Source organism: Schistocerca serialis, chromosome 9 (assembly GCF_023864345.2).
Source record: "Schistocerca serialis cubense isolate TAMUIC-IGC-003099 chromosome 9, iqSchSeri2.2, whole genome shotgun sequence".
Classification (NCBI taxonomy): domain Eukaryota; kingdom Metazoa; phylum Arthropoda; class Insecta; order Orthoptera; family Acrididae; genus Schistocerca; species Schistocerca serialis.
Genome location: NC_064646.1, coordinates 309,409,239 through 309,424,383, shown reverse-complemented (window position 1 = coordinate 309,424,383; position 15,145 = coordinate 309,409,239). Strand labels below are relative to the sequence as shown.

At 42.2% G+C, this 15,145-nt stretch overlaps 1 protein-coding gene across 1 annotated transcript in view; it reads right to left on the bottom strand.

Moving 5' to 3' along the window:
* The window catches only part of LOC126419795 (uncharacterized), a 49,949-nt gene that overhangs the window by 31,032 nt on the left and 3,772 nt on the right, over positions 1-15,145 (bottom strand). The window contains exon 2 of the mRNA XM_050086981.1: positions 11,936-12,431. Coding sequence (XP_049942938.1) covers positions 11,936-12,431 — 496 coding nt within the window. The remainder of the gene's footprint in view (positions 1-11,935; positions 12,432-15,145) is intronic.

Sequence of the window (15,145 nt, the reverse complement as noted above, 5' to 3'; positions counted from 1 at the left end):
TTTACTTCGTTTATTAGGAGGTAAGTACATTGACTTCTACAGAACTTTGCTTACGGACGACGATAATTGCGACACGTGGCACATTTTTTACCCCCAAGTAATGACAGAGATTATGTTACAACAAGACGCACAATTTAGCGCCGCAGTACACGTATTTGAGTTATTAATTTTGTACTTAAAACATTTATTTTTAAAGATTTTTGAATTACAAAGAAAGTTTTCCGTGATACATTTCATTCCATTTCTGTAATCTGTAACACCTGAGGGTATAATTACATTAATCCTCAGGGGGTACACGCCTACTTTGTGTACCATGTGTTTGGCAAGCACAAGGAGCCCTAGCTAATATGGTATTTGCTTATACAACTTTACACATCGGTATACCATATTTCTCTAACACAGAATTACACAGCTATCTGATTATTTAACAGAGAAACAAACATTTTTTTTACTACATCAGTCACACATGTTTACACAATTACACAGTTGGATAACTTCACACTTATGAAACTGTATTTTGTCTGTACTTTGTGAACTGTTCATATTTTTGCGGAACCATTGTGATAGTATGAGAGCTTTGAATGATATATTTGGTATAGGTTCACGATTTTTAAAGTACGATTGAGGTAGATGACACTACTGAAATGAGCAGAGAATTTTTTTAGGTTTTGAAATTATTGCAGAAAGCTACGACGTTTTTGAGATTTGGCTGAGGTGTTATGGTGTTATTATTACGACGACGATGTGTATTATGCTTTTGAGGTATGTTTATGATCAATAAGCTGATGCTATATGAGGAATTTGATTATGCTATGTATTTATTATGATGAAATATTGAAGTGTCGCCGCAAGATTGACGTGTCGACGAATATGTACATGTGTAACAAAGTAAGGAATAAGGAGTAGTGGTTAGGGACTCTTATTTATGAAAAGGATGTTGGAATCCAAGAATCGTGCTTTAAGAGTTATGAAATGTGTGTATATGCGTGAATGTATCACAATGCCGCCGAAAATTTTTTGGACACTGTTATATTTACAGGATTGTGTTTCTACACATTTGTAACGCAATTTTTCGACCTGTGAAATTTTTATATGAGACTGTCACTGTAGCGGAAACTGCTGTCGTAAATATTTCGGTAAGAAAGGTAAGTGACCGTGACGTAATGCGTTGTGAGCGGCCAGGTGTGCCAGCCGCCTTGAGAAAAAGCCATTAGGTGGAGAGGAAAGAGGCCATTATCCTCACTATTGACATTGCTTTGTATACGGCATCGCAAATACAACACGCTCAAACTTGAAAACATACGATTTACACTGTGGAGCTCGTAATTTATGATATTTACTAAAATGCCTAATGAAACGATGAGAAACATTTTACATCTACCGTGTTTCTAGTTGAGAGTTTGCTCATTTTGTTTAATATCTAGTTTCTAGCTCACTGCAGCATTGGTTAAAATAAAATTTTATAGATGTACTAATATAGATATTTTATGGCTACAGATCCAGTTAATAATAACTTTATGATCTACTTCAAAACAAACGAAGGAGAACAAAAAGACATTTCCCTTCACAGGAACTGCGTACATAATTTTCTTTTCAAGTGCTTGGTAATTTATTTCATAGAATAAGTTTTTGTGGTGCACGAATTTAATGACATAGACATTAAGATGTGAATATACATTTCCCTTATCTGCGTTGTTGTCTTTAGTGTACTATTTTTTCTGCTTGTGGGTTTGTCATGTTTAGATATAAGTTATTACATTTACTGCTGCTAGCTTTGCCAATTTGCAGTTTTTTTGTCATTGCTGTTTGTGTTAATTGTTTTGTACTGCTGCAGTGCCTTGTCCCTTAGTATATATATCTGAGCTCAGTAGATTTAAGTTATCTTAAGATGGGGTAGGCTATATGAGAGAACGAGTTGTGATGAATTGGAAGAAATGCATTGAGAAGCTATAAGAAAATGGTTTGCCCAAAAAAAAAAGTATTTTGAAAGAGGATATGAACAAAAATTAGGGTTTAGAGACAACAGGTTTAGGTAGGATTTTCTTGGAAATAAATGATGAGGTAAGATAATGGATAGTAAATAATGAGGTAAGAAATATGTGAACATATAAATACAGAAAGCATGCTTGGATAGGATTTTTTTGGTGGAAACAAATGTTGAAATAAGACGAAAGATCTATGGAATGAAGTTTTGGGTTGGACTGCAGTACCAAATGTTACACTGCAAACATACCCTGCCCTTTCCTCCTGTGTTATTCTGCTATGTGTTTGTGTACTCTTGTGTATTTGTGTTTTTCCTGTCTTTATGTGTTTAGCTAATACGATTTATGTTGTAGAATTTTTCTAGTGCTAAGCTTCATTCACTATGATGAGGAATACTGTTATCCTCAAATATAATTTGCATTTATAATACGTCACTTTCTTTGTAAAGATGTTTACACATTATTAATTATGTTCTGTCTCAATTCTCATGTGTGAAATTAGTGTTTCAAAAACTATTCTCATTATTTTATATATTTACTTGTGTCATAATTCCTGTAACACTGATGTATATGTCTATTTCTATTCTTTTGCAAAGCCTGTATTACTACAAAAGTTGTCTGTACTATTATGTTCTTTAATGATGTATTTTGTGCCTTTGTAATTTATTCTTATGTTGTAAATTTATAATTGTATAGACACCAGTTCTTCAAATTAAGTTACATTACACTGCACACGTTTCTGTTGGTCATAGTAATGCACAATATGTGAGAAGTTGGGACTGTTAGTGTTTGGATGTGTGTTAATAATTCAGCAAGGGTCTGGTTAACAGCATTGCTGGTTCTAAGGACAATTCCAAAAACTTTGTGAGTGCACAGGTGGTGGTTTATGGACTTGCTATATTCTCCACAAGACTCTTCGCTGGTGAATGTGCACCTCCACAGTCGCAACAGATGACTGCTGGCCGCCTCTACAAGAACTACAGTGGGTCTGCACCTTTGATGACCCACCAATGCCATTATTTTACAAGGACTGCAGTGGGTCTGCATCTCTGGTGGCCCCCCAATACCATACTCTCTACCAGGACTACAGTGGGTCTGCTATGTGATGACCTACCTACCAATATTCTTCAAAACTTCGACTGACTCTGCGGTGGGTTTGCTCTGTTGTGGCCCATTACCTGTCTGCATGTCAAGAGTCAGCACTGTCTTTCCGTTGGAAGGACAACACTACTTCTTCAAGACTGCATGGAAATCCACTACTGCCATGTGCATTTTCTTTTACTGCTCAGACTTTGAGAAAAACACTGCAATTTTACTGTGATGAATAATGAGGAATGTCTTTATGGACTGTGAGAAAATTTTAGCTTTTGACCAACATTGTATCTATAAGTGTGTGCATTTGATTTCTTTGTTACTGTAATTATGAAAAACTTTTAGCAAATATGTATTGGCCCGTGCCCAAAACAATTTGTAAAATTTTTTGTGGGGAACATGGGGACTATGTAAGTAGGCTGTTTAGGTTTTCTTATTGGTAACGCCACATAGCGCTCTGTATGAAAATCACTGGCTGTGCTGTGTGCAGTCTGTGGCTGGTTGGCATTGTTGTAATACTCGCTATTGTAGCATTGGGCAGTTGGCTATTAACAGCGCGTAGCGTAGGGCAGTTGGAGGTGAGCCGCCAGCAGTGGTGGTTGTGGGGAGAGAAATGGCGGAGTTTTGAAATTTGTAAGACTGGATGTCATGAACTGCTATATATATTATGACTTTTCAACACTATTAAGGTAAATACATTGTTTGTTCTCTATCAAAATCTTTCATTTGCTAACTATGCCTATCAGTAGTTAGTGCCTTCAGTAGTTTGAATCTTTTATTTAGCTGGCAGTAGAGGCGCTCGCTGTATTGCAGTAGTTCGAGTAACGAACAATTTTGGTGAGGTAAGTGATTTGTGAAAGGTATGGGTTAATGTTAGTCAGGGCCATTCTTTAGTAGGGCTTTTTGAAAGTCAAATTGCGTTGCGCTAAAAATATTGTGTGTCAGTTCAGTGTTGATCAGAATAGGTAAAGAGCGAAATGTCTGAGTGCGTTCAGTTCTGCTCAGCTGTTTGAAAATCAAATAATGTAAGAGGTTTATCAGCACAGTAATTAATTAATTTTTCTAAGGGGACGTTTCATAGCTCTAGTTTGAAGTATATTAGGTTAGTGTGTTACTCATGTATCTTTGGTAATAAAGGGATGGCTGGGCTTTGGAGAAGGCAGCAGGGATACGTAGTTCTAGAACTTAGTTTTTCTTTTTATCTCTGGGTATTTCAATAATGTGACTGATATACAGATGTTATTAGATAGGGTTACTGATGTCATTGTGTAGAGAGATCCTTATGAGCGTTATTGGAGTGTCTGTTACTTTTGAGTAGAGAGTTTTGGGATAAAGCCGTTAATAGCGGAATAGCATGAGCTGTAGATAAAGCATTTTAAGTGATATCTTAAAAAAAAAAAAAATCAAATTAGCCGCACAGTGATAGAAATGGAAGATACATGTTGGCAGGCTGAGCCATATAATGAAGTTAGAGTTTTCTGTACAATGACATATAAAAAATGTTTAATCGAGCAATTTAGCTAAGCCTAAGAATGATAAGGAGGCAAATTAGACCTATTTTTCTCTCTCGCCTCAGTTTCAAGCTTTCAGGTGCAAGTAATGAATGGTGTCAGAACCAGAAATAATCGCAATGTAATAATAAATAAAGTTAACAGGGCACCGGTTATTCGCTGGTGAATTACAGTGAGAAGGCTCTGTGCTATGGCAAACATGTCTGAGACACTTGCCGTCACTAGCGTGCGAAAGGTCGCTGCGGTATGATTGTAATCATGTGTGTAGGTTGTTAATCATATGTATGTGAACATGTTCTAGATCCACCATACATGGATAATGTTCATTGTGAGAAAGCAGGAGATAGAAGAAATCAGGCAGTGGACAGTGCAGACTCCCAGAGGTGATACGACGCTGCGTTGCAGCTGGCCGCTACACGACATCACCGACGGGCGATTCTAAATGAATTGTCAGAAGTCGAAGTTGCGCTACGCATTTGTCAACTTTGATGGTCCCCTATTGTATTTTGCATGGAGGCTAGGCAGTTGTTCGCTAGGGCTGCACGAGAGAAGTACTTAGCGTAATTTTGTAGAAGAATTGCGTGTATCACTGATCACAGGAGAGAGTTCAGCAGAGATCTGGAGTTGACGTCTGTTGGGACAGACAAGTTATGGTGCAAATTTACTGTTTGGTCAGTCGGAATACAGATGGCTACAACAGATCTTACTGACTTCGAATTATATTCCATGAAGACCTACGAAAATTTTTGTATCATTAGGTTCGAAAAATAGAGTACCGCTCCTACGAAATATCTTGGTTGTGACAAGGGCGATTTGTAAGAGGGGACATAATTTTTATAGATACGAAGGGTCACGTGTATAAAATAGGAAGTGCAATCGTTAGTGTTTGATATTGGAGTGGTATTTTATGGTATCAGAATCATCCGATTTTCTATGATGAATTGTTACTTCGCTGTTTCGCACTCCCAGAGGTAATTGGATGGTTTCAAGTTCATGTTATTGAATAGTGTGGTAGAGTGATGCATGGATGTGACACAAACAGAAATATTCACAGATTTTTCTTGGCTTGTGTTCAAGCTGTTGCCCAAAAGTAATTGAAATCTCACTTTAGCCAGTTTTGATTGTTTGAAAGTTGATAGAACTCAAGCAACCATCAATATTAGGCGCGTAGCAATACTGGGAAGATAATACAAGTCGAGTTGCTGTTTAAATGTTTCGCCCAAGACGTGTATCGCCGACGCCTGAAGAGGTTTAGTTTCGTAATTTTTGAATTGATGTCAATGAAAGGTTATCGACCAAAGCGGCTGTGACATTTCGGATTTTTATTTTGTTTTTGTGGTTCTGCTCTTGCCGTATAGTGGGAAAGGATGTTTAGCTTTGATCACAGCACTCGCAGTTTACAATCTACGAAAATCTGTAGTAGTTTGAGTTAACAGAATAAAAGGGCTGATACGCTGGCCGAAAGATAATTAAATCTGCCTTATAAGCGTGCAGTATTATGTGATAGTGATATGTATTATTCAGTTTGGCATGAAATAATATAACTCTTTATTTACGGATAAGTAGGAAAATTTAAAGAAAGAGTTTATATTTTGAAGACAAAGATGATTTCGTTTGATGATTAACTGAGGGTAGTCAATCTGGTTAAACGATATTACTGTGTTTCTCCTTGAAAAGAGAATTTGTGATATATATATTTGTAGAGAATTAAGTTTACCTTAAGAGAACGATACGAAAGAAGTAATTATACTTTCAATACAGCATGCGCTTATGATCGGTGACACAGCTACAGAGATTCCGTTAACATTCGACAAGCTTAGGAAGTTAAACAGTTGAACGACTTGTCTATATCATTTACGGAATTCTTTTACAAGTTGGATGTTTAACGTTGGTTTCTTATCGCTAACCTGAACGCTTATCCCTCTTCTGCCTATTGTTAAAGGGATTACAATACAGGCCAATATAAGAGCTTGTATGAGATGCGGATAACCTACATATACTTGCGCTGACGTTGACTGAAATACTTACGCACACCATACGTAACCACTTTGCTTATTTGTGCAAACACTGTGTCTTAAGTGATTATGCTCAAAATATTTAACTGACGTCTCGCGTCCAACTTATCCTTCTACTTTCACACTGACTTTTTTCCATTCCACTAGAATGTTTTGTGAATGCAGATGTTGTTTCTAGGAAGAGATAACTAGAAATTGCTGTATAACTTCCAATGTGCTATGCGGTACCTGTACTGGAGCAACAGTTGGTCTTACAAGAATGGAGTGACGTTTCGTACATTGGCGCACGCTGTTAGCAGTAGAAAGCACTTTTTTACAGACTGCCACAGTACAAACTCGATTAATCTTTCTCCTCTCCCATTCATAGCATAAAGCCCATAGTCTCCCGTAACCCTTTCTTCTACTCCTTCTCCTACAACCGCATTCCAGTCCCCCATGACCATCAGATTTTCGTCTCCCTTTTCGTACTGAAGTACCCGTTCAGTATCCTCATATCCTTTCCGCGTCTCTTCAGGTCCAGTTTCCGACGTTGAGATGTATACTTGAACTATCGTTGTCGGTGTTCGTTCGCTGTCGACTCTGATGAGAACAACGCTATCACAGTAAATCACTCTCTACCCTACCGTCCTATTCACAACGAATTCTACAGCCGTTATACCAGTTTCTACTACTTCCGATATTCATATGACCATAAATCCTTGTCTTCTTTCCATTTCACTTCACTGCCCCCAACTGTATATAAATTGAGCTTTTTCATTTCCCTTTTCAGATTCTCTGTGTTCCCTAACGCGTTAAAACTTTTGATCTTCCAGGCTCCTAGAACTTTATCCTTTCGTTGGTTATTCAGTCTTTCTCTCACGGTCACCTGTCCCTTGGCAGGTCCTAACGGAGATCCTAATGGGGGACTATTCCGGAATCTTTTGCCATTGGTGAGATCATCATGGCACTTTTTCAATTACAGGCCACATGTGTGGATACATATTGGTGTCTTTAATGGCAGTGGTTTCCAGTGCCCTCTGCATACTCATACCGTTGTTCATTGCTGATTCTTTCGCCTTTATGGGCAGTTTCCCACTGCAAGGGCAACACAATGCCCTGAACCTCTGTCTGATCCTCCGCTCTCTTTAACAAGGCCTTTGGCAGAATGATGTGACTTATTGTGCCAGAAGTCTTCGGCCGCCAATGCTAATGTCTTTTTTCGAAATTTATGTGGTGGCGGGAGCGAATCCTGGACAAATGACATTTTAGTCACTAATCAAAGTGGCTACCTCTAGACGACGGGTCCAAATAGCGAATATACAAGCCAAAAATGATAATAGGAGGAAAACTGAGCCGTGCGTGGCTCGTGTTCGTGCCATACCTCATTTGACATCCTGTTTTTACTGTACTACCACCTCGTTATGTTAATTTCAATTACTGGTGTCACTGAGTTGCTGCCTTGCCTGCCCGTGAGCGAAAGCAGCGGCGCTTATCGATATAAGCTCTGGCGTATTATCTTTGCTGACTGCTATTACTTCTCAATTGCCTTGTGTTCGGAGTTAGTTCGGAACTGCCAGTGAGTTGGGAGGCGCTAGCAGTGCAGTTCGGACCTGGCAGTGTTTGACTTAGGACGCGACAGAAGTGCAGTCGGGGCGCGGCTGCAGTGAGGTCTGGACAGCCATGACTCGCCCGACGGTTGCCGATACATATCACTTGAGTGCGGACCACCTTGGTTCATCGTCGGTCGGTCGTCTTGTCGGACGTATATGTTGGCCGGCGATCGCTTATAGGTTGCCGACTCGTGATTCCTCCTTGTTATTGCACAGTTGCTTCCATTAGTATTGTCTAGTCCTTCATGCAAGTGTTCGTGAAACTGTGTGTAGCTTGTGATGTCGACTGCTCAGTTATTTTAGTGCTGTCTCCATACTGATGTGTGGCAGTCGGTAGATTGGCGTGGAGCAGCGAAGAAATCTCCACGGAGCGTAGTTTGGCCGGGCCCGCTGGCGGTCTCTACGCAGTGGTGGAGTGTGTGGGGCTGTTCCCATTGCTTCGAGGTCTGTGGCTCACTGACCCTGGACACGAAAGTTGAGTTTGGATTTATTTTGCAGCACGTCAAGACTGTTCACACTGTGCCGACTGGTTCTCGTTTTTGGCTGTCAGGGCATTCCCGTGAGCAACAACGTGTGTGTGAGAGTTGGCGAAGGTTTAGCCACCGTCCGGTGGAGTCTAACTGTATTTGGTTGTTTGCAATTGAAGTGCACCAGTGAAATTTTAAACCTTGTGGCCGTTAACGTTCCAGTTACCTGCCCTGGCCGTTGACCTAAATTCAGGCAGTGTTCTTTCCTCACCGTGTTGTCGCTGTCCAGCATGGTGTGTAGTTTGACAGCTTAATGCATGCATGGGTGTGGGTGTCCATGACATTTACGTTTTGCTTTGAACTCCCGGCTGTGTGCTGGTCGAGTGGAGCGCAAGTTACCTTGTCGGTGGGTCCATTGACTATTGGTTGGGTTGTCGTCGGATGGAGAATGGTTGGGCCGACTGCCTATCTCACCTAAGTGATCGTTAGTATTTCAAGTGCTGGCCGACCCCCGAAACTTCTGAGCCCCGTTAGCTGCACTGCCTTTCTTATGTTCTGTTGAGTGTATTTGTATGGCTCATAGTCGATGGTCTTGAATTAAAGTTGAATTGTTTTTAGTGGTGTTTTAAGTCATGGGCCTTCAACTGCCTTAAAATTAAAGTTTCTTGTTCGTAAACACACGAAGATTTCAGCTTAATTACGTCATGGTTAGAAGGAGATTTCAAAATCAAGTACTAGATTGTAAGACGTACCCAGGAGCAGACATACTCTCGGATCAGAATTTAGTAATAGCTGTAGATGAAGAGAATTGTCCTGAAGAAACTAGCGGGAAAAAGTGGGATGTTAAAGTACTATAGAATTATAAGACGTATTTGAATTTATCTAAGGTTGTAGGTAATACGATAACGAATTCCAAAGAAGGCTGTTCACTTGGACGGGAGCGGACAGTCCTAAAACGAACAATCATTAAAGTTGGACAGGCAAAGGCATGTCAAGGAATAGGAATGGACACTAAAAAAAAAACATTCATAGAAGCTGGACTGGCAAAAACTTGCCTTCAGTTTTGACATACACTACTAGCCATTAAAATTGCTACACCAAGAAAAAATGCAGGTGATAAACGGGTATTCATTGGACAAATATATTATACTCGAACTGACATGTGATTAGATTTTCTAGCAATTTGGGTGCATAGATCCTGAGAAATCAGTACCCAGAACAATCACCTATGGCCGAAATAACGGCCTTGATACGCCTGGGCATTGAGTCAAACAAAGCTTGGTGGCGAGTACAGGTACAGCTGCCCATGCAGCTTCAACACGATACCACAGTTCATCAATTGGTGAGAGATCTGGAGAATGTGCTGGCCAGGACAGCAGTCGAACATTTTCTGTATCCAGATAGGCCCATACAGGACCTGCAACATGCGGTCGTGCATTATCCTGCTGAAATGTTGGGTTTTGCAGGGATCGAATGAAGGGTAGAGCCACGGGTCGTAATACATCTGAAATGTAACGTCCACTGTTCAAAGTGCCGTCAATGCGAACAAGAGGTGACCGAGACGTGTAACCAATGGCACCCCATACCATCACGCCGGGTGATACGCCAATATGGCGATGACGAATACACGCTTCCAATGTGCGTTCACCGCGATGTCGCCAAACACGGATGCGACCATCGTGATGCTGTAAACAGAACCTGGATTCATCCGAAAAATGACGTACACTATCACAGGCGCTCCTGTCTGTGATGCAGCGTTAAGGGTAACCGCAGCCATGGTCTCCAAGCTGATAGTCCATGCCACTGCAAATGTCATCAAACTGGTTGTTGTCTTGCAAATGTCCCCATCTGTTGACTCAAGGATCGAGATGTGGCTGGACGATCCGTTACAGCCATGCGGATAAGATGCCTGTCATCTCGACTGCTAATGATAGGAGGTCGTTGGGATCCAGCACGGCGTTCCGTATTACCCTCCTGAACCCACCGATTCCATATTGGATCTCGACCAGCGCGAGCAGCAATGTTGCGATACGATAAACCGCAAACGCGATAGGCTACTGTGGTGTGCGTACTGTAAGACCTTCGGTAGACACCATCAGATTATTTGACTTGTCGCTATAACGAAGTAGGCGAGTGTCAGCAATATGTTTCGTGGTCTTGTCGTGGCGTGTTTATCTTCTGCCGTTAGGTCAGACGATAGAAATGCCATTTGCACGCTTAGAGTAGCAGATTGACAGTGACCAACTTTAAACAGAACTTGATTAATTTTCACACACATTTATTAAAATCATAAAAATCATAAACCTTACTTAACTTGATTCTCGATGCTATTTACAATTGACAAGCAGAAATTCCTTTGGTCTTGGTACGTTAATCATATTCTCACATATCTCTGATACTTGACAAAGTGTCTATACACTTCTGTTCATGGTTATGTACAGGAATACGATAATCTTATTAGGTACAGACTGAAACTTGACTACAGACTAATGCAGACTGATGCAGACAAATGCAGACAAATGCAGACTAATGCAGACTGGTACAGACTGGTGCAGACTGACTAATTGGAGGTCTGTACACTCGTTATAATACCTCACACGTTCAGGTATCTCTGCGCGTGTTTGATCCGCGAGGAGAAAAGGTTCTACGTTAGCAACAATCTCATTGGCTGCGTTACATATTAATACGCGGATCGGCGGAAGCAGAATTCGGTCCGTATCTAAGGCAGCGCCATCTCGTAGTGCGGAGACGGACGAGCGCTGCGCCTGCGCTGTTGTGCTTAGCGGGGCGCGATCTAGTGGGAAACTTGTGTACGCGCTGACTACGCGGAACTATGTACACAACAGCTATAATCCGACCTTTTCAAAGTCAGAAACGTGATGGTACGCATTTCTCCTCCTTACACGAGGCATCACAACAACGTTTCACCAGGAAACGCCGGTCAACTGCTGTTTGTGTATGAGAAATCTGTTGGAAACTTTCGTCATGTCAGCACGTCGTAGGTGTCGCCACCGGCGCCAACCTTGTGTGAATGCTCTGAAAAGCTAATCATTTGCATATCACAGGATCTTCTTCCTGTCGGCTAAATTTCACGTCTGTAGCACGTCATCTTCGTGGTGTAGCAATTTTAACGGCCAGTTGTGTAAAAAAGCCAATCGAAACGTTGCGATGTGCCCAGTATCGATATTTTTGTTTCGATATTATGAAGGTCTTGGTACGTTCTTAGGTATAGGTATCGACGCCGAATATTGTGTAGAATCTAGTATTGGAAGGCCCTACCTGAGAGGCGCGCAGCCGCCGCTGCAGGTCGTCCAGTTGTCGCTGCAGCTGCGTCTCGACAAGCCCGGGGAAGTCGCGGTATGTCCGGAAGACGCAGACGAAGGGCGGGTCGGCGAGGCCGGGCAGAGTGAAGGCGACGGTGCCGGCCGAGAAGTCGCCGGGCGGAGCCATGGCGCAGGCGACGGTCGGCAGGTCCGGGAAGTCGACGGCGAGCGGCGCGAGCGCGTCGAGGCCGCGCCAGCCGCGCGGGTAGTGGCGCTTCCAGGCGCAGAGCGCCGCCTCCGCCTCGGCGGCGGGCGGCCGGCGCACCTCCAGGTCGAACAGCCAGCGCGGCAGCGCGCTGCGCCGCGTCGTGCAGTCGAACGGCGGCAGGTCGCCCGAGAACCACTTCTCGTCCTCGTACTTCATCATCACGATGCCCACGCCGATGCTCAGCATCTCGCGCTGCCGCAGCTCCGCCCGCTGCTCCTCGCTCGCCTCGAACCGGCACTCGTACCTGTTGCGAGCACACATCCGCTGCGTCACTGCGACGCCCGAAACGTCCTGGCGGATTAAAACTGAATCATATATTTTTAAAGGGGCTTTTCTCAACCGACACACATCTATGGGATATTGAGGAAATTGGTTCAAAATGTATATAATAACTTTATATGGGCATCTTTATTGTCGTTTTTATGTTAAATGATGCAAATGAGAGGATGGTTGGTTGGTTGATCTGGAGGGAGGGGACCAAACAGCGAGGTCATCAGTCCTATCGGCTTAGGGAAGGATGGGGAAAGAAAGTCGTCCGTGCCCTTTCAAAGGAAACAGCCGGCATTTTCCTGAAGCGATTTAGGGAAAACACGGAAAACCTAAACCAGGATGATCGGACGCGTGTTCGCACCGTTGTCCTCCCGAATGCGAGTCCAATTTGAGGATGAGATAAGAGATTAAATTTCTAATGTTATACACTGCTGATGGCAGTTATTACGAAATTATACCTTTATCTTTCGCAAATGAAGTATACAACGAAACATCATTACATCCTACATTGTTTGCATAAAAAGAACGCAGGCCGGTGTGGCCGAGCGGTTCTAGGCGCTTCAGTCTGGAACCGCGCGACCGCTACGGTCGCAGGTTCAAATCCTGCCTCGGGCATGAATGTGTGTGATGTCCTTAGGTTAGTTAGGTTTAAGTAGTTCTAACTTCTAGGGGACCATAGTGCTCAGAGCCATTTCAACCATAAAAAGAACTGAAATGTCCGACAGGTGACGAAAACAAAGAGGAAACCATCATTCTCCCCACCATCCTCGGCGTTTTTCATTGGACTTTCACAGCTTCAATAACGTGTATGCCCTCCGTGAGCGTTTATCACTGCCTGACAGCTACATGGAATGGTTCACCCTGAGATATCAGTTCCCAATCTTCAATAGAGAGTCCATGATATTTCTTAGAACAGGACGATGACGAACACCATGTCCCACATACCATGTCATCGCCGGCCACTTGTTATCGGAATTCAAACTGAAATTAAAACATTGTCGAAAGCCCGGGAATCCCTGGGACCAATATCTTGCCAGTATCACTGTCGACAACTGGCAGATATTGCCAATATCCTCAATTCCCGGGTTCGATAAACTGTGTACATAAGTATTTAAGTTTGTACCCTCATTGCGCATATATTACTCGCGCTTGACCATATTTTTTAATTTTTCGTTTCAAATTCGAAGACGACAAAGATATTCAAATTCGTCGGACAGTATACAGACAGATTTCAAGTACTGTGGCATCAACGGGCCCAATGACGACGTTAAGGCAGCGTTAACGATTCCTGTCTCATGCCATCATGATTATGATGCTCATGTTGCCTGTACAACACCTCTTACGGGAGAGATCGAATGGACTCGCTCGAAAAATTCATCAGTCACCAAACTGCTTAGGTCATCTGTCCCCAGACTTACACACTACTTAAACTAACTTAAAAGAACTTATGCTAAGAATCACACAAACACCCATGCCCGAGGGAGGACTCGAACGGGAGTGGCCGCGCAGTCCATGACATGAAGCCTCAAACCGCGCGGCTACTCCACGCGGCCCTGACTGGTCAATTAAAAAAGAATGCGACGTAATGTGAAGTAATTCGTGTTGTACTTTTTACGTTACCTTTGCACTAAATGATATTGTAAGTCGTATCGCATCTTTAAGATAGTGCTTTGGAAGTTAACCAAATCTTATTCTGAGAATCTGAATGTACTGGAGTATATGCGGTCTGTATGTTTACAGCCACATCTACTTCTTAAATCTGTAATTTATATTTCTTTAGTAAACCTTACTATTTATACGCTTTTACAGACATGTCACACATGTTTGTATCTTCTCATTGGTAATAACTTACTTTATGTAGTGGTACAGCTTTGACAATATTTCCAATTTGCTGATCTACCCATTTAATTTCAAAGTTGTAATGCCTATAGAAACATGACTCACGGTTTATCGGATGAATGAGTGTCAAGACTTGCAATTCTTACAAGGAGTCAGTGAATCAGCTGGAAATCAAGTGCCGATGTGACCGAGACGGGCTAGAATCTCCCTTCTAGAATGTGCCTTCTAGAACGTTGTAGTATACTGTAGAACGTTATATAATCTTCCACTAGGCTTGATAATGTTCCAGAATATTCCAGAATGTTCTACAATTCTCGTAAATATTCGAGAACGTGCTAGAAGGTTCCAGGATGTTCGAGAACTTCCTCGAATGTTCTATCGTCCGGTGGCAGTGAGAATACGTTCCAGCTCAAAAGGGTATACGCGATGATGAGAGGCATGCATCAGTACACTTTCGGAAATCGGCTGGAGCAGATGAAGAAGAAGTGGAAGTGATAGAAAGTGCAATAAATTTAAGACCAAGCGAAACGTACCTTTTTCTGCGGCTTTAAAATAAATCTCTTATGTCTATATCTGATGATATAAGGAGTTTAAAAAAGAAATAAATAACTCAGTTGGTAAGAGCTCTGTTCCTGGTTCGTGTCTTGGTCTGTGGTCTGGCACACAGTTTTAATTTTCCAGAAAGTTTCAGAACGGCACATACTCCACTACAGAGTGAGAGATTCGTACCGTAATACCTGTTTTAAACAAGCGAATTTCTGGTCTAAATCGACTAATGTGGCGGGGCGTCCCATTGCAGCGTGTAAATCTGCCACCAACCCCGTCGCGAGTGGACTGGTAGCGTCATAA